Below are 18735 nucleotides of genomic sequence, written 5' to 3' on the forward strand. Positions count from 1 at the left end.
TAAAAGGCAAAAAAATAAATAAATAAATATAAATGTTGTTAAATATTATTAGGAAACGAAATGGCACTAAACTAAATGAAAAAAATGCATAAATAATGAGAATACAGCCAATTGATGAAGCCAACTTTAATTGAATTGTATTTGTATAGCATCAATTACCTACAAGTTGTCTCAAGACACTTTTAGAACCCAGAACAAGCACTAAAGCAGTGGTGGCAAAGAAAAAACTCTTTTAACTCTTTAACAGGGAAGCGTTACCTAACCTAATAATTTTCTAAATGTCTTCTTTCCACATAACACAGTGTAATTCCAGGTCACTTTATTATATTATAATGTATTAATGTTGGCTAAGTAATATTTGTATTTATAAAAAAAAAAGCTGAATGTTTGGAGAATAAATAAAAGGTAGAAACAACCTGAAGGATTCTGATGAACATACTTAAAGAAGGAACGAGACTCCATTGCTCGATATCTAAGAAGCTGCACCCAGTCACGTCTCTGGGCTTCCTGCCAAAAGAAGAAGAATTCCTGATTGAAAAAGCGTCCTGGCCCTCGGTGAATTGTTTAGTCTTCAGATTTGTGTTTCTGTGTTTGTTTACTTTTAATTTCACTTCATCTCTAGATTTTACATTTGATTTATTTCATATCTGGATTCTCTGGTTGTGCGACCTCCTCAGAAGGACGCGTACATGCCCAGCCTCTTGGCGGCCTCAGAGATCCTCGGGTTCCTCCTGCTGGGGAACGGGTAGTGGCTGGAGGAGAACGAAGCCGCCCCTCCGACACTCAGCTGCCTGGTGAACCTGAGGGACGGGGCTGAGGACTTCCTGCTGGTCTGCAGGACGCCACTGGTTTTCTCAGGCTCCTCCGGGTCCTGGTGTCGGTTGTTGGTGGTAGATGATGCTACAGAGGCGACGGGGGTGGAGCTTTCATCAGAAGGTTCCTGAGAATCTGCGAAGGAGCTGCAGACCGAACTCTTCCTGGACGTCCTGAAGTCAGGAAAAGAAACCTGGATCCCGTCCACTGAGTCAGAGGATGTGGGAACTGAATTTTCTGCAGACCTGAAGACGGGATCTTTGGAGCCGCTGAAGGATGTTTCTTTGGAGCTGCTCAGAGAAACTGAGTCCTCACATTGTTTTCTGGCCTCATCCTCAGAGGAGGAAGACCAAGAACACCTGTTAAAAACAGTTCACGTGGAATCACAAGAGTTTCTACAAACACAAAAACGTCTGAACTGATCTAAAAGACGCTACAGTTAGAAACAGAAGCATAACACCAGTTTGGACGTGACCTCCTGAAGTCAGCAGCCTCAGACTCTACACAATCTTCCAGTCTCACATCAAATCTGTCACCAAATCTGCCTTTTTCTACTTTAACCTCCTGAGACCTGAGTTTTTGTTTGTTGTGGATTTTTAATTCCTCGTATATTCCACATATAAAAACTAACCATCTTTCAACAGGAAGTAGTAGTTTTTATAAAACAAAAAACAAACAAACAAACAAAAAAAACAATGTCCTCTTATGTGGACACTGGGATTATCTCGTTATTTATATTAGAATAATTTTAATACATGAACATGACTGAGCAAAGACAGAATTGCAAACAATGAAGTCCCAACGTCCTCAAATGAGTTCTTGCTAATTAGCGAGGTTGTAGCTTGTTGCTGTTGATAAAATTTGGTAAATTTGTGGATCATATCGAACTAGAAATGTTAATAAGAATAAATAAATAAGTTTTAAATGTAGAATTTGATGGGATTTTGTTCCTCGTCCACTTTTGTTGTGATCGTCTGTAGAATGAATCTGATGAAATGTTTTTACCGACTAGTGTAGTGATACTTTGCTACCACTAGATGTCAGACTTAAGTGTCCACTAATGAGGACAACGGGTTTAAATGAAGCAGAAAAAGCTGCAATAAAACCTAAAACTTAATGTCCCCATATGAGGACGCAGGGTCTCAGGAGGGTTAAAGCATCTCTTGAACCCTACACCCTCGTACATGCCGTCATCATCACCAGCCGTCTGGACTACAACTATGGAGTCCTGTTCAGGGGACCCAGCAGAACCCTGGACAGGCTCCAGTCCGTCCAGAACCGCTGCCCTGGGTTCTCACCCCCACCGAGGCCTGGCAGCGTATCCCCCCCACACTGACTCCCCATAAAATACTGCATCTCTTATAAAATCCTCCGTCTACAGACCCGCTGCTTGTTGTGTCTGAGGAGGACGAGGGCAGCTGGACGCTGAGGGGGGGGCAGGAGCGCCGGTGGAGGTCCAGGTGGACGTGCCAGGGGTCGTAGGTCAGGAGTTCGGGTTCAAAGGTCACAGCCGGGGGTGAAACCAAACGCTGAGACACTGGCACCACGTTGACAGCGTCCGACAGCTCCACAGAAACTGGAAAAAAGTAGTTTCAAGTAATAATTCAGTTTTCTATGTTGAGAATCTGAACTGAATGAATAAATGAATGAATGAGAAGTTTATTTCAAATATGTAAATAAGGAAAATAGACGTTCATGAGGAAATAATAGAAAATGTAAATATATCAACATTTAAATAAGACTATTATACAATTATACACAGTTATAGCAAAATACAAAATAAATATTCCAACAATTTATAATTTGATTTACTTACTTAAGTTCTCAGGTTTGATCACTTAGATTTTTCTTTAATATTTAAGCATTTTTATGTTGTAAAAACTCAAATCATTCTAGAGCTTTAACCTGGTACAGCCTCCAGCCTGACATGGTGAATGAGAAGGTGTTTATAAATCCTGGTTTTCCTCCACAGACAGACAAACCCCCCTGAATCCCCCCGAACCCCCTGAACCCCCTGAATCCCCTGAATCCCCCCTGAACCCCCTGAATCCCCCCTGAACCCCCTGAACCCCCTGAACCCCCCATGAACCCCCCCTGAACCCCCTGAAACCCCTGAACCCCCTGAAACCCCTGACCCCCCCCTGAACCCCCTGAACCCCCCCTGAACCCCCTGAACCCCCTGAAACCCCTGAACCCCTGAAACCTTCCCGGATGCTGTGATGCCGACTCTCGTCTCCACAGGTAAATAATCTCACCTTCCCTGAGCAGCAGCACCTGAGTGTGTGTCCTCTGCCTGTCTCTGCTGCTCCTGTACTGTTCTCTGAGCATTGAAATGTCCATGTTCCTCCTGCTCTCCACCTCCTCCGCTTCCTCCTCCTCCTCCTCCTCCTTCTTCTGCTTCCCTGCAGGAGGAGACAGACGTCGACCTTTGACCCACAAGTAAACAAACTGTTTCAGTTTTACCTGCTCAGTAAATATCTGTTCATCAGACTAAATTCAGTTTTAATTACTCGCGGCCTTTTGAATTGAAGTATTATTTAAGTATCCAGACTCAAAGTGCTTTCAGATTTCTGTGAACATGAAGCTTCGGCCGGTTTATGTTTCTGAGTTAAGTTGACGGAGACTCTGTGGCCCCGTAGCTGACGTCCACCTCCAGAAATAAAACTTCAAGAGCTGTGATTGGTCCTCCTGGTACCAGCGTTTCCTCTTTAGGGCTGTGATTGGTCGGACTCTGCCCCTCCTTCCGCCGTCTGTTCCCTGGCTTTATGTAAAGTGCTGTAGAACTGAAGTTCTTATTTATTATTATTATTAAATTATTATGTCTGCAGTTCTATGAAAGAACCTTTCGACTGAACTCGTCTTAAACTGATACGTTATATGTGTGTATGTAACAAAAACACATATTTACACAACATATATGGAAAGTAAAGGAACACGATTTCATTGTTCATGGATAAAATGTGAAAGTTGTGGGGAGAGGTTTGTTTGTTTGTTTGTTTGTTTGTTTTGTCAGCGTTTCCATGAAGTTTTTCTTCCTGGGTTCCGACCATAAGCACAAAATGACACAATGAAACAGAACAATAACACAATAGAATTAAAAGACAACAAATGCAAGAAAGTATATGTATACACATATATACACATACAGTACACATACCCGCACATATACACACACATTTGTCCATGTGAAAATGAATCACAGTGAACCACAAAACTATTTCTGTTGGGAACATAACTCCATTTTATTTTATTTTACTTTATTTTATTATTTTATTTATTTTACTTTATTTTATTATTTTATTTTATATTTTTTTATATTTTAGATTCTTTATGTGTGGATGCTCCTGGACCCTGAGAAACTAATTTCTTTTGTGTGTGCAACATATAAATGACTATAAATGACTTGAACGCTCAGACCTCAGTTTGTTTAATGCCAGACGTGATGCAGTGGTGTTAACAAACATTTATTAAATTACCAAATTAAAAAATAACATGTAAAACTACACATATGGTGACCTTTCATGGACTAAGTTCAGATTTTAAACAGGACTCCTGAAGGAGAAGGTGACGGGTGAGTGCAGACCATGATTAAAATAAATGAAGCTGTGAGTGAATATGCTCTGGTTAAAGTGAGTGGACTGTTACCGTGCAGCAGCTGTTCACTGGGAGTCACACAGCAGCAGCAGGAGCAGGACATCCTGTTGGCAGCAGCAGCAACACACCTACCCCATGGGTGCAGGGCCATACGACGTCTTTAAAACCTTCTGCTAACTCCAACTAACTCCATCTGCACTTTAATCCCTCATACGGCTCCAGAACAGATCCAAAGCAGCGGGACTGGAACAAACCGAGCAGGGGAAGACACAGACGTGGTCGGGGAGGAAGCTGGAAGAGAAAGTCAAACACTCAGAGTTATTCCGTAACTTTAATCGGTGTGTAAACAGAGGAGGACGAAGTGGCGCCTTTCACATCCGTTTGTTTGACGAGAGAGATTAAAGAATAAAATCACAAAGCCAGACTTTACTCTGGAACAAAAAAAAAACAAAAAAAACAGGATTATTTAATAAAGATAATGAACTAAAGCCCCGTTCATTCACACACTGAACCCACAATTCCTCCACTCACACAGTTAATTGATCTTAAGAAGTTCCAAGTTCAGATCCATTTAAATAAATTCTTATCAGCTGACATTTAAAGCTGAGAACTAATGTTCCTGTTTCTACTCAGATTAATTAAAAAGTTTATACGTTTATTTTATCTTCAGAGTTCGTTCAGAGACGAGGAAATTAACGTTTGAGATTCACTTCTTCATTTTACTTCTAAAATCCACCCATCCATTACGTTTACACGCTTACCCTGCATCTGAATCGAGTCTGAGTCTGAGTCTGAGTCTGAGTCTGAATCTGAATCTGAATCTGAATCTGAGTCTGAATCTGAATCTGAGTCTGAATCTGAATCTGAGTCTGAGTCTGAGTCTGAATCTGAATCTGAATCTGAGTCTGAGTCTGAGTCTGAATCTGTATCTGAATCTGAGTCTGAGTCTGAGTCTGAATCTGAATCTGAATCTGAATCTGAGTCTGAGTCTGAATCTGAATCTGAGTCTGAGTCTGAGTCTGAATCTGAATCTGAATCTGAATCTGAGTCTGAGTCTGAGTCTGAATCTGAATCTGAGTCTGAGTCTGAGTCTGAATCTGAATCTGAATCTGAATCTGAGTCTGAGTCTGAATCTGAATCTGAATCTGAATCTGAGTCTGAATCTGAATCTGAGTCTGAGTCTGAGTCTGAATCTGAATCTGAATCTGAGTCTGAGTCGAATCTGATCTGGAGTTCTGAGTCTGAATCTGAATCTGAATCTGAGTCTGAGTCTGAATCTGAATCTGATCTGAATCTGAATCTGAGATCTGAGTCTGAATCTGATCTGAGTCTGAATCTGATCTGATGGGAGGAACTGAGTTGAGCATCTGAGAGTTACTGAATCCCGGTCGGGTGGATCACTGTCTCTTTAAGAGTTTAACCCCTGCAGGTGTTACACCGAATGCGTTTGGTAGTTTTTAATCACAGAGTCATTTAGTTATTTACTTTAAACTCTGAAGTATATTGAGGTAATGGCCTCATTTACTATATAAAAACATCACAGAGACACAGTCACACAGAATAAGTGAAATAATAAGCCCATGAACATGAATGACAGTTTAAGTATAAATGTTCTCTCCTCCTCATAAACGCCTCGTATTCTGTGCTGTGGTTTAACCTGAGCTGTTCCACAGGTTCAGTAGTTTAGTTCCTGCATCACCTCCAGTGACTGAAGTATCCAAGGTATCGATGTTTGGGTTTCAGAATCGATTGTGGAGCATAAAGACCTGGTATCAGATAGTATCGACATGTCAGTATCGACCCTCACATCTCTGGTCTGGTGAGGAGTATCGATATTTGTGTATCGATACATCCCTACTGCTCCTCGCTCGTCTTCTCTCGTCATGGCCGCCGCTCCGGACTCTCTCCTCTACCTGGGCCTGGATTTCAGCACGCAGCAGGTAAACGCACAGCCTCACCTGTCCGTCACTCACCTGCGCTGCTGCGTCTGCGTCCGCGTCTGCCGCAACACACGTTTTCACGCCGTCAAGTGTGAACGAGACTTGAGACAGAGACGCGGAAGAAGCGCAGAACGGGAGTTTTTGTAGTTTTATTTGCTGCAGAGTTTGAATGTGAAATGTTTGTTGGTTTGGTTTGAGAGAAAGGAACCAAATAAAACCCACATTCGGTTATTTCTGCACAAGTAGACTAATACCTGGCGTTAATAATTAACTAACACACAAACACACAATAGATTAGTAAAGCATGACAGACTGCAGACCAGCTTTAAATGTGTGAATGAAATTGGAATGAATTAAGAGTTTTAAAAAGAAGAATGTTGAATGTATTAATAACCTAAACCTTCTAGCGGATATTAACTATGCTGTACACAAGTATAAAGGCTCATTTATAGTACAACGAGACGTAAACGCTGTAATCTAAGCACGTAACCTTGCGCACTTGTAACAACGCTACGCAATGGTGACTGAAGCTTTATTGATCCTAAACAATTTGAAATCTCCAGAAATGGAGAATCAGCCCAAAATACTAAAGCAGAAAGAGGTTAGTACCAAGCGGACCAATCACAGCTCTGGTGTTCTGCATCACATCCAGGAAAGGTTAGCATTACAAAACATGTGGAGTGGTAAAAAAGACACAGCGCCACCTAGTGGTGATGAGCCAGACTGAGAAGTATAAATAGGTGGAACTGGTCCCGCTATGTGCTTTAAATGAAGCTTAACATTTCTGGGAAGGTGCACGTCAGGCTATGGCGTTAGTGTCTGCGTTAGCGTCTGGACCAAACCGTCTGTTAGATGCTGAACTCTTTCCTGTCTTTAATCTGTGTCTGTTGTGTCTCCTGAAGCTGAAGGTGGTGGCCATCGATGAAAACCTCAGCGTGGTTTATCAGAACAGCGTCCAGTTTGACTCCAAGCTGCCTGAATTCAGGTAACGTTCAACACGAGTAGTATCAGCATTAGCAGTCGCAGTCGTCTAGACTAGACCACACTTTCTCAACTGGTCCCTTTAATGACAAGCCCAGAATTTTAACTTCTCAAATTTAAAAAAATAATTAAACAGTACAAAGCACACACACACAAAACATCTTTAATAATTATCCAAATTCCTTCCTTTTCACACTCAGATCGCTGCATTTATTCAGTCATTCATTCATTCTCTGTAAGTGCTTGTCCTGTAGAGGGTCAGTGTGTCCATCTTAGGGACATTCAGAAATATTCAACCAGCAGCACTTAATACGCCATTAATCATTAGACTGCTGCAACATTTACATAACACTTCACTGGCTTCAGCTTTTTCTACAGACTCAACAGAAGTAACTTCAAAAAGACTCAAATGATGTAGCTTTAGCTGACAATAGTCACTCAGTGAATCTATTACAACCAACACTGCGCTGTTGGAAAAAAGCTTAAACTGCAGCCAGTCACCAGGGGGAGCTCTACCAGCTTTGGCTTCACTTTTTTATATATCTCATCTCATCTTCCGTATCGTTAAATCCTCACTAGGTCGCGGGATTTGCTCGAGTCTGTCCCAGCTGGTATCGGGCGAGAGGACAGGTCTCCATCGCAGGACTAACACAGAGACAAACAACCATTCACACCTAGGGTCAATGTAGAGTCACCAATTAGCCTAACGAGCATGTCTTTGGAGGTGGGAACGCACGCGAACTCCCCCAGAAAGACCTGAGCTGGAGTCGAACCCAGAGCTAACCACAAGCCGCTGTGCTGCCCACTTTTTACAGCCTATAAATACTATGACATTATGCAGGTGGTCATAATGTTATGGCTGATGTTGTGTGTTTGAGTGCCTTAACGAACATCATTTGTTTTTATGTGTAGGACTCAGGGAGGAGTTCATATCCATGCTGACAGACTGACAGTCACCTCACCTGTACTGATGTGGGTCAAGGTAGGACACGTCCAGCCCCTAGCCCCTAGCCCCTAGTCCCTAGTCCCTAGTCCCTAGTCCCTAGCCCCTAGCCCCTAGCCCCTGGTCCCTGGTCCCTGGTCCCTAGTCCCTAGCCCCTAGCCCCTGGCCCCTGGCCCCTAGTCCCTAGCCCCTGGCCCCTGGTCCCTAGCCCCTAGCCCCTAGCCCCTAGCCCCTAGTCCCTGGTCCCTAGCCCCTAGTCCCTAGCCCCTAGTCCCTAGCCCCTAATCCCTAGCCCCTAGCCCCTAGCCCCTAGCCCCTGGCCCCTGGCCCCTGGTCCCTAGTCCCTAGTCCCTAGCCCCTAGCCCCTGGTCCCTGGTCCCTGGTCCCTGGTCCCTAGTCCCTAGCCCCTGGCCCCTAGTCCCTAGCCCCTGGCCCCTGGTCCCTAGCCCCTAGTCCCTAGTCCCTGGCCCCTGGCCCCTAGTCCCTAGTCCCTGGCCCCTAGTCCCTAGTCCCTAGCCCCTGGTCCCTGGCCCCTAGCCCCTGGTCCCTGGCCCCTAGTCCCTGGTCCCTAGCCCCTAGCCCCTAGTCCCTGGTCCCTAGCCCCTAGTCCCTAGCCCCTAGCCCCTAATCCCTAGCCCCTAGCCCCTAGCCCCTAGCCCCTGGCCCCTGGCCCCTGGTCCCTAGTCCCTAGTCCCTAGCCCCTGGTCCCTGGTCCCTGGTCCCTGGTCCCTAGTCCCTAGCCCCTAGCCCCTAGCCCCTGGCCCCTAGTCCCTAGCCCCTGGCCCCTGGTCCCTAGCCCCTGGCCCCTGGCCCCTAGTCCCTAGTCCCTGGCCCCTGGCCCCTAGTGCCTAGTGCCTAGTCCCTGGCCCCTAGCCCCTGGTCCCTGGCCCCTAGTCCCTAGTCCCTAGCCCCTGGTCCCTGGCCCCTAGTCCCTAGTCCCTGGTCCCTAGTCCCTGGCCCCTAGCCCCTAGTCCCTGGCCCCTAGCCCCTAGCCCCTAATCCCTAGCCCCTAATCCCTAGCCCCTAGCCCCTAGCCCCTGGCCCTTGGTCCCTAGTCCCTAGTCCCTAGTCCCTAGCCCCTAGCCCCTAGCCCCTAGCCCCTAGTCCCTGGTCCCTAGCCCCTAGTCCCTAGCCCCTAATCCCTAGCCCCTAGTCCCTAGCCCCTAATCCCTAGCCCCTAGCCCCTAGCCCCTAGCCCCTGGCCCTTGGTCCCTAGTCCCTAGTCCCTAGTCCCTAGTCCCTAGCCCCTAGCCCCTAGCCCCTGGTCCCTGGTCCCTGGTCCCTAGTCCCTAGCCCCTAGCCCCTGGCCCCTGGCCCCTAGTCCCTAGCCCCTGGCCCCTGGTCCCTGGCCCCTGGCCCCTGGCCCCTGGCCCCTAGTCCCTAGTCCCTGGCCCCTGGCCCCTAGTCCCTAGTCCCTAGTCCCTAGTCCCTAGCCCCTGGTCCCTGGCCCCTAGCCCCTGGTCCCTGGCCCCTAGTCCCTGGTCCCTAGCCCCTAGCCCCTAGCCCCTAGCCCCTAGTCCCTGGTCCCTAGCCCCTAGTCCCTAGCCCCTAATCCCTAGCCCCTAGCCCCTGGCCCCTGGTCCCTAGTCCCTAGTCCCTAGCCCCTAGCCCCTGGTCCCTGGTCCCTAGTCCCTAGCCCCTAGCCCCTAGCCCCTGGCCCCTAGTCCCTAGCCCCTGGTCCCTAGCCCCTGGCCCCTGGCCCCTAGTCCCTAGCCCCTGGCCCCTAGTGCCTAGTCCCTGGCCCCTAGTCCCTAGTCCCTAGTCCCTGGTCCCTGGCCCCTAGTCCCTAGTCCCTGGCCCCTAGTCCCTAGTCCCTGGCCCCTAGTCCCTAGTCCCTAGCCCCTGGTCCCTGGCCCCTAGTCCCTAGTCCCTGGCCCCTAGTCCCTAGTCCCTAGTCCCTAGTCCCTAGCCCCTGGTCCCTGGCCCCTAGTCCCTAGTCCCTGGCCCCTGGTCCCTGGCCCCTAGTCCCTGGTCCCTAGTCCCTGGTCCCTAGCCCCTAGCCCCTAGCCCCTAGTCCCTAGCCCCTAATCCCTAGCCCCTAGCCCCTAGCCCCTAGCCCCTGGCCCCTGGTCCCTAGTCCTTAGTCCCTAGTCCCTGGTCCCTAGCCCCTAGCCCCTAGCCCCTAGCCCCTGGCCCTAGCCCCTGGCCCCTGGTCACTGCCCCTAGTCCCTGGTCCCTAGTCCCTGGTCCCTAGCCCCTAGCCCCTAGCCCCTAGTCCCTAGCCCCTAATCCCTAGCCCCTAGCCCCTAGCCCCTGGCCCCTGGTCCCTAGTCCTTAGTCCCTAGTCCCTGGTCCCTAGCCCCTAGCCCCTAGCCCCTAGCCCCTGGCCCTAGCCCCTGGCCCCTGGTCCCTAGCCCCTGGCCCCTGGCCCCTAGTCCCTAGTCCCTAGTCCCTGGCCCCTGGCCCCTAGTCCCTAGTCCCTGGCCCCTAGTCCCTAGTCCCTAGTCCCTGGTCCCTAGTCCCTGGTCCCTAGCCCCTAGCCCCTAGCCCCTAGCCACTAGTCCCTGGTCCCTAGCCCCTAGTCCCTAGCCCCTAATCCCTAGTCCCTAGCCCCTAGCCCCTAGCCCCTAGCCCCTGGCCCCTGGTCCCTAGTCCTTAGTCCCTAGTCCCTGGTCCCTAGCCCCTAGCCCCTAGCCCCTAGCCCCTGGCCCTAGCCCCTGGCCCCTGGTCCCTGGCCCCTAGTCCCTGGTCCCTAGTCCCTGGTCCCTAGCCCCTAGCCCCTAGCCCCTAGTCCCTAGCCCCTAATCCCTAGCCCCTAGCCCCTAGCCCCTAGCCCCTGGCCCCTGGTCCCTAGTCCTTAGTCCCTAGTCCCTGGTCCCTAGCCCCTAGCCCCTAGCCCCTAGCCCCTGGCCCTAGCCCCTGGCCCCTGGTCCCTAGCCCCTGGCCCCTGGCCCCTAGTCCCTAGTCCCTAGTCCCTGGCCCCTGGCCCCTAGTCCCTAGTCCCTGGCCCCTAGTCCCTAGTCCCTAGTCCCTGGTCCCTAGTCCCTGGTCCCTAGCCCCTAGCCCCTAGCCCCTAGCCACTAGTCCCTGGTCCCTAGCCCCTAGTCCCTAGCCCCTAATCCCTAGTCCCTAGCCCCTAGCCCCTGGCCCCTGGTCCCTAGTCCCTAGCCCCTAGCCCCTAGCCCCTGGTCCCTGGTCCCTGGTCCCTGGACCCTAGTCCCTAGCCCCTAGCCCCTGGCCCCTAGTCCCTAGCCCCTGGTCCCTAGCCCCTGGCCCCTGGCCCCTGGCCCCTGGCCCCTAGTCCCTGGCCCCTGGCCCCTAGTGCCTAGTCCCTGGCCCCTAGTCCCTAGTCCCTAGTCCCTGGTCCCTGGCCCCTAGTCCCTAGTCCCTGGCCCCTAGTCCCTAGCCCCTGGTCCCTGGCCCCTAGTCCCTAGTCCCTAGTCCCTAGTCCCTGGCCCCTAGTCCCTAGTCCCTAGCCCCTGGTCCCTGGCCCCTAGTCCCTAGTCCCTGGCCCCTAGTCCCTAGTCCCTAGTCCCTAGTCCCTAGCCCCTGGTCCCTAGTCCCTGAGTGTAACCTTTAACCTTTAAACAGGATTTAAGCCCAGAAAAAGGCCCCACGTGTCAGTAGTGCTTAAACATCAGACACATACACATCAGATCCCAAAGACACAATGTCTGCAAACTTATAGATTGTTGGTTTGTGTGTTGTGATTGTGTAAGTGGTTGACAGCAGGTCAACCTTTAGTGAGTCATGGTGATGCAGCTATTTTCTGGAGGCTCTGCTGACCTTTGACCTGGTCACGTGACTTGTTGTCGTTGGTCCTCAGGCTCTGGACGAACTGTTGGACGAGATGAAGAGGACGGGGTTTGACTTGTCCCGTGTCAGAGCGCTGTCAGGCAGCGGGCAGGTGAGACGGGGCTGGTTGATCTTTTTAACTTAGTCACATGAGCAGTAGAACTGGAACGTGGCCAGAAGTTAGTGGACAGTGTCCCGCTATTCCTGACTGCATAATGTCCACAGGAAACTTCAACAGCCAGAAAGACACAAACACACACACAGATTTAATCTCTACCACTTTCTCAGCAACATGGCAGCGTGTTCTGGAAGACGGGGGCGTCTCAGACCCTGAAGCAGCTGAACCCAGACCAGACCCTGAACCAGCTGCTGCAGGTGTGTCCTCGTGTCCTCGTGTCCTCGTGTGTGTGGTTACCTGCTGACTCAGGTGTGTGGTTACCTGCTGACTCAGGTGTGCTGATGTCTCCAGGACAGCTTCGCGGTGAAAGACAGTCCAGTGTGGATGGACTCCAGCAGCAGGCAGCAGTGTCAGGACCTGGAGGCAGCAGTAGGGGGCGCTCTGAGACTGGCAGAGATCACCGGATCCAGAGCCTACGAGGTCCATTTGTCTCCACACTCTCTGTCCAACACTCTGTCTCCAGCCTGTCTTCATGTCTCCAGCCTGTCTTCATGTCTCCAGTCTGTCTTCATGTCTCCAGTCTGTCCAACACTCTGTCTCCAGCCTGTCTTCATGTCTCCAGCCTGTCTTCATGTCTCCAGTCTGTCTTCGTGTCTCCAGTCTGTCCAACACTCTGTCTCCAGTCTGTCTTCATGTCTCCAGTCTATCTTCGTGTCTCCAGTCTGTCTTCATGTCTCCAGTCTGTCCAACACTCTGTCTCCAGCCTGTCTTCATGTCTCCAGTCTGTCTTCATGTCTCCAGTCTGTCTTCGTGTCTCCAGTCTGTCCAACACTCTGTCTCCAGTCTGTCTTCATGTCTCCAGTTTGTCTTCGTGTCTCCAGTCTGTCTTCATGTCTCCAGTCTGTCCAACACTCTGTCTCCAGCCTGTCTTCATGTCTCCAATCTGTCTTCATGTCTCCAGTCTGTCCATATGCTAATGTCGTCTCTGTGTGTTTGTGTCTTTGTTTCTCAGCGTTTCACAGGAAGTCAGATCTCTAAACTGCGTCAGATCCGAGTGCAGGACTTTTTGGACACCGAGGTCAGTCCGAGGAGTAACCCCCCCGTCCCCCGTCCCCCCCGTCCCCCCCATGTGTCTCCTGCTGTCCCTCATCACTGTGTTTGTTTTCAGAGGATCTCATTGGTCAGCAGCTTTGCAGCGTCTCTTTTCCTCGGTGGTTACGCTGCCATCGACTCCAGTGACGGTACAGTTTGTCTCAGTGTTCTCTGACTGACTGATTAACTGATTAACTGATTAATTTACTGACTGATCAATTAACTGACTGATTAACTGATTGACTGACTGATTGACTGATTAATTAACTGATCAACTGATTAACTGACTGATTTACTGATTAATTAAATGATTATCTAATTGATTGACTGACTGATTAACTGATTAATTAACTGATTAATTAAGTGATTAATTGATTAACTGACTGATTGACTGATTAATTAAATGATTATCTAATTGATTGACTGACTGATTAACTGATTGACTGACTGATTCAACGTCTGTTCAGGTTCAGGGATGAATCTGTTGGACATTGGGACCAGGAACTGGTCTGAGATCTGTCTGGAAGCCACTGCTCCTCATCTGGACCGACTGCTGGGAGCTCCTGTGCCCTCAACATCTGTGCTGGTAATACTTTATTTAGTTTATACCAGTTTATATTGGTTTCCACTGGGTTATACTGGTTTATACTGGTTTATATTGGTTTATACCGGGTTATACCAGGTTATACCAGCTTATATTGGTTTATACCGGTTTATACCAGTTTATACCAGTTGATACTAGTTTCTACTGGGTTATACCTGGTTTTTACTGGTTTACCCGTTTACACTGGCTTATACTGGTTTAAACACTGATCTATACCGGTTTCTACTGGTTTGTACCGGTTTATACTGGTTTATAGCAGTTTGTACCGGTTTATGGTAATCCCATGGGATAAATAAAGTATCTATCCATCCACACTGGTCTATACTGGTCTATACTGGTCTGTACCGGTCTGTACTCGTCTATACCGGTATATACCGGTCTATACTGGTATATACTGGTCTATACTGGTCTGTACTGGTATATACTGGTCTATACCAGTCTGTACTGCTCTGTACTGGTCTGTACTCCTGTGTTTTGACTTTCCTGTCGTTTCAGGGTCCCGTCTCCTCCTACTTTGTGCATCGATACGGTTTCTCAGAAGGCTGCAGAGTGGTGGCTTTCACCGGAGACAATCCAGGTAGAAAACATCTACAATCATTTATTATCTTTAAGGCAACAGGTCCAGAAAATGAAGCCGAAGTTTTATTTCCCGAAGTCTGACTGTCACATGTTTACCACGCTGTCTGAACTATACACCTGAAAGACCTCAGTCCAGATCTGAGTCCAGACCTCAGTCCAGACCTCAGTCCAGACCTGAGTCCAGACCTCAGTCCAGATCTCAGTCCAGATCTCAGTCCAGACCTCAGTCCTGATCTCAGTCCAGATCTCAGTCCAGACCTCAGTCCAGATCTGAGTCCAGACCAGCTCCACCTGTGCCTCCCCTGTTAAAGTTGTCATTGAGTTGAATAATGACATTAAATGGAGCTGCTGCTGCTGCTTCACTTCTGTCTCGTTGTTAATTTCCGCAGATGGTTTCAGTATTTTTTATTTTCCTTCATTTCGCTGTAAAATGTGATTCCTAATGACCCCGAGGTCTAAATACCAACCTGAAAGGCTCCTCTTATCTCCTCAGAATCCGGCCTTTCCACACACAAACCTAAACCCCAGGAAAAACTCCTCCATCCTCTAGAGACTCATTGATCCGTTTCCTCCACAGACGTTTTCATGAAGCAAAGGACGTCGTCCTGTTTGCTCTTTTCTTTGAGCTCCTACGAGTGTCGTGCTTCAGTTACAAATATTTTAGACAGTTTACAGACACAAATACATTTGAAATAAAGAATATGTGATCTTTAAATATATGATAGATTCTTTATTCCACATTACCAAAGTGTGAACAGTTTTTCCTGTTCACCACGTTGTGTTGCATTTGATTCCCATGATTAAAAGTTTCTTTGTCTTGTGCAGCATCTCTTGCAGGAATGCGGCTCCATCAAGGAGACATCGCTGTGAGTCCATTTCTCTCAGGCTCATGAGTTGTTGTCCTTTTGTATATTTCTTGGGCGTGTGTTTGACGGTGCGTCTGTCTCCAGGTGAGTCTGGGTACCAGTGATACAGTGTTTCTGTGGATCCAGCAGCCTCGTCCGGCCCTGGAGGGACACGTCTTCTGTAACCCCGTAGACCAGGAAGCCTACATGGCTCTACTCTGGTGCGAACACACCCTCTTTATTTTCTCTTAGGTCTAACGTCGTATGGTACAAATCAACCTTCTTTGTTACTGTTGTGTCAATCTATTGTACTTAGTGTTACACAGCATGACGTTGGTTCTTGGTGTAGTTGTCTCTGACTGCAGCTTAAAGCTCGACTGGGGAAACTGTTAAATATCTGTTCAGAGACTGTTTGTCACTGGAATCCAACTTTAATGTCACATATACTTGGAGGATGTTCTCTCCATGTCTCAGGTTATATTTTGTCTGTTGTCTGTATGTTGTTTGTCTGATGTCGTATTGTGTGGTCTTCTTTTGTGTCTTTAATGCAAGACAAAGTTCAGGAGGAATTCTGATAAATAAAGTTATCAATCAACCAATGAAGGTTTAAGACGAGGTTTTCATCTGCTGCTCAGTTTAACCTCTGTTTAACCATGTTTTAAAGGAAGGAAGGAAGGAAGAAAGGAAGGAAGAAAGGAAGGAAGGAAGGAAGGAAGAGAGGGAGGGAGGAAGGAAGGGAAGCCTCTTCATGTCTCAGCTGCAGTTATTCATGAAGCTCCTTTTAGAAAGTGAAATGCTTGTATGTCGTCCACAGCTTTAAGAACGGATCTCTGACCAGAGAGCGCGTCAGGAACCAGAGCGCTGGAGGATCATGGGAACTGTTTTCTGCTGCTCTGAGAGACACGCCGCTCGGAAACAACGGAAACATCGGTGAAGCTTTCTCTGGTTTCCTCTCTCATCTTTCTCTCATTTTACCCTTTGATGGTTAACATCTGCATCACCTGGACAGTTTGATCAATCGCAGCCATTCAGTTCAACATTAATTCAACTTCACGGCGCTCAGGCTACATCTATGAATATGTTGCTTTTAGTCCTCGCAAATTATTCTAATGACCCGGAAGATCTTTGCTGGATATCTGGTTCTCTCCGTCCAGACAGGGTTAGAGTTAGTTCCTGACCAGAGTTAGTTCCTGACCAGAGTTAGTTCCTGACCACAGGGTTAGAGTTAGTTCCTGACCACAGTTAGTTCCTGACCACAAGCAGTTAGTTCAGGTTGTTGTTGTTTTGTTCTGTTCCAATGAAGGAATCTGTGTTAATACAGTAGCGACTTCCACCTCAAACCTTTAACTAAATACAGTTGTTCCTTCCTGTTCTGATGGTGTGATGTGATTCCAGGCTTTTATTTTGACACCATGGAGATCACCCCCTCTGCTGTGGGCGTCCATCGCTTCGACTCAAACAACAGTGAGGTCGGTCAGATGTTTTCCCTTCACACTTGTTCCAGGTCAGGTCACGTGTCTTCATGTCCCACCTGTCCCACCTGTCCCACCTGTCTCACTGCAGGTGTCCTCCCTGAGTCCAGAAGTGGAGGTCCGTGCCCTGGTGGAGGGTCAGTTTCTGTCCAGGAGGCTTCACGCTGAGCGGCTGGGATACTCCATCAGTACGACTCCCTGTTTACCTTCTATGCTGTGACTTGAACAGACCAGTAGCTCAGCCTCTCACCTCCTTTTTAGTTCCAGGAACCAGAGTTTTGGCCACAGGAGGAGCTTCTTCCAATAAAGAGATTCTTCAGGTGTGTTTAGCTCACACAGTAATTAATATTATATATGAGTATTTGATAACCAGGGTCTTCCTCTGTGTCTGTTTGTTGTCCCCAGGTTCTGTCTGATGTGTTCAACGCTCCGGTTTACACCATCGATCTGTCCAACTCCGCCTGCCTGGGCTCAGCCTACAGAGCTCTGCACGGTACCGCACCGAGCACCATATCAGTCAGGATCTTTGGTATCTGTATCACAGTACACATACTGATACTCATCATGCTACCGATACCTTCCTGCTGTTGGTACTGGTATCACCAGAACTCAGGTCAGATGATATTCAGGGTCAGTGGCGACCAGGCAAACACGAGCTGAAGCAGAACTTCATCTTTCTCAGTGTCTACTCGCCTCTGATTGGTTTGTGGTGTGCAGACCTCGTTCTCTGATTGGCTGCTGTCTTTCCAGGTCTGGTAGCCGAGTCTGGAGTCTCCTTCTTTGATTCGGTGAAGAAGGCGCCGGAGCCTCAGCTGATGGCAACTCCTCATCCGACAGCGAAGCAGGTATCACACACTCACCTCATTAACAGTGTCATCATTCCCTTTATTGTGTGTTGGTGCTTTGCAGAGCCTCATATTTGACCTCAGTGTCCTGTTTCAACTTTACTCTCTCTTCTTAGTCGAGATCCCCGTTAGCTTCCACAGACTGGCCTCTAGTTGATCCACACGACATGTTCAGCAATGAAAACGGACAAATGTTACAGCAGCACAATCAGAAAAACAGTGACCAGAAAGAAATGAAATAGGACAGAGAGCAGCAGCAAACAGCATCAAATAGGACAAACACAAGAGGCAACAGAACGCACAGTGACAGTAAAGTGTGTTAACATTAAGTCTGTGGAGACGTGTTTATATCTGCTCTGTAAACTAGACAGTGGTTTCTCCTCTGTGTGTTTTTCCAGGTGTACGACCAGATGTTGACGCGCTTCGCTCAGCTGGAGGAGAGAGTTCTGCAGAAAACCAGCTCCCATCAGATCAGCTGTGGATGAGATATTACATGAAATGAACCACAGACCTGAAGATTTACATGTGATCAAGTGAAATCAATTAGAAGCAGGTTCATCATCTCCAACCATGAAAGTTCAGCCTCACTTACATGTTAAAGGTTGATCCAACAAACTACAACTTCCTAACACACAGATACCACAGCGCCACCTTCAGGAGTCCAGCCTCACCGGGTCAGCGCCTGCACAATGTTAGGCAGCTGGTTCTAATGTTATGGCTGATGGGTGTACTGACAGATATGACTGGGGTCAGACTCTCTGGTCTTTATCTTCTCAACGAGTCAAGTTTGTACCGTCTCAGATGTAATTAAATGTATGATCTTAATAAATTAAATTCTTGTGCCGGAGCTTCTCCTGCAGATATTTGACTAAACTGTAACAACGCAACAACTTCCTGCAGCCGCGAGGCTCATTCCAGTAATTAATCTGACAAAAGAAATGAAAATGAAGAATTCATTCCAGTAACAGAACTCCTTAGAGATGAAAGAACCATTCCTCAGCTCTAAATCTGTCACATGGACTAACAGGGGGGGGGGCTCTAGGGATTTCAATGCGAGTGACTGTAACATTCATGGAGACATGAATGTGCATGGACTTACATAGAATAACCAGTGGGGAGACCCACAACTAGTAAACAAAGAATATGGCCTGTGACTGGAGGTAAATACCATCAC

The 18735-nt window shown here is 48.3% G+C and overlaps 2 protein-coding genes across 3 annotated transcripts; one reads left to right on the forward strand and one right to left on the reverse strand.

The window, feature by feature from the left end:
* Nucleotides 1–115: 115 nt before the first annotated feature.
* LOC124995857 lies at nucleotides 116–4830 on the reverse strand. 2 transcript variants are annotated; one of them, XM_047568577.1, is made up of 4 exons: nucleotides 4459–4830; nucleotides 3069–3239; nucleotides 2197–2389; nucleotides 116–1172 (listed from the first exon to the last, which is right to left on the reverse strand). In XM_047568577.1, exons 1-4 carry the CDS (start codon nucleotides 4556–4558, stop codon nucleotides 674–676), a joined length of 963 nt encoding a protein of 320 aa, XP_047424533.1. In that variant the 5' UTR covers nucleotides 4559–4830; the 3' UTR covers nucleotides 116–673. The 2 variants fall into 2 exon arrangements, with proteins under 2 accessions (XP_047424533.1, XP_047424534.1); XM_047568578.1 differs by having other exon boundaries at nucleotides 3069–3215; nucleotides 4459–4827.
* Nucleotides 4831–6199: 1369 nt separating this feature from the next.
* xylb (xylulokinase homolog (H. influenzae)) lies at nucleotides 6200–18408 on the forward strand. The gene is made up of 19 exons (XM_047612082.1): nucleotides 6200–6347; nucleotides 7250–7332; nucleotides 8241–8310; nucleotides 12038–12118; nucleotides 12295–12381; nucleotides 12476–12604; nucleotides 13137–13202; nucleotides 13293–13365; nucleotides 13684–13802; nucleotides 14316–14397; nucleotides 15225–15265; nucleotides 15350–15465; nucleotides 16059–16174; nucleotides 16640–16713; nucleotides 16808–16904; nucleotides 16978–17036; nucleotides 17122–17209; nucleotides 17467–17561; nucleotides 17960–18408. The coding sequence occupies exons 1-19, from the start codon at nucleotides 6291–6293 to the stop codon at nucleotides 18044–18046; spliced, it is 1620 nt and encodes a 539-aa protein (XP_047468038.1). The 5' UTR covers nucleotides 6200–6290; the 3' UTR covers nucleotides 18047–18408.
* Nucleotides 18409–18735: the final 327 nt, after the last annotated feature.

Source organism: Mugil cephalus, chromosome 18 (assembly GCF_022458985.1).
Source record: "Mugil cephalus isolate CIBA_MC_2020 chromosome 18, CIBA_Mcephalus_1.1, whole genome shotgun sequence".
Classification (NCBI taxonomy): domain Eukaryota; kingdom Metazoa; phylum Chordata; class Actinopteri; order Mugiliformes; family Mugilidae; genus Mugil; species Mugil cephalus.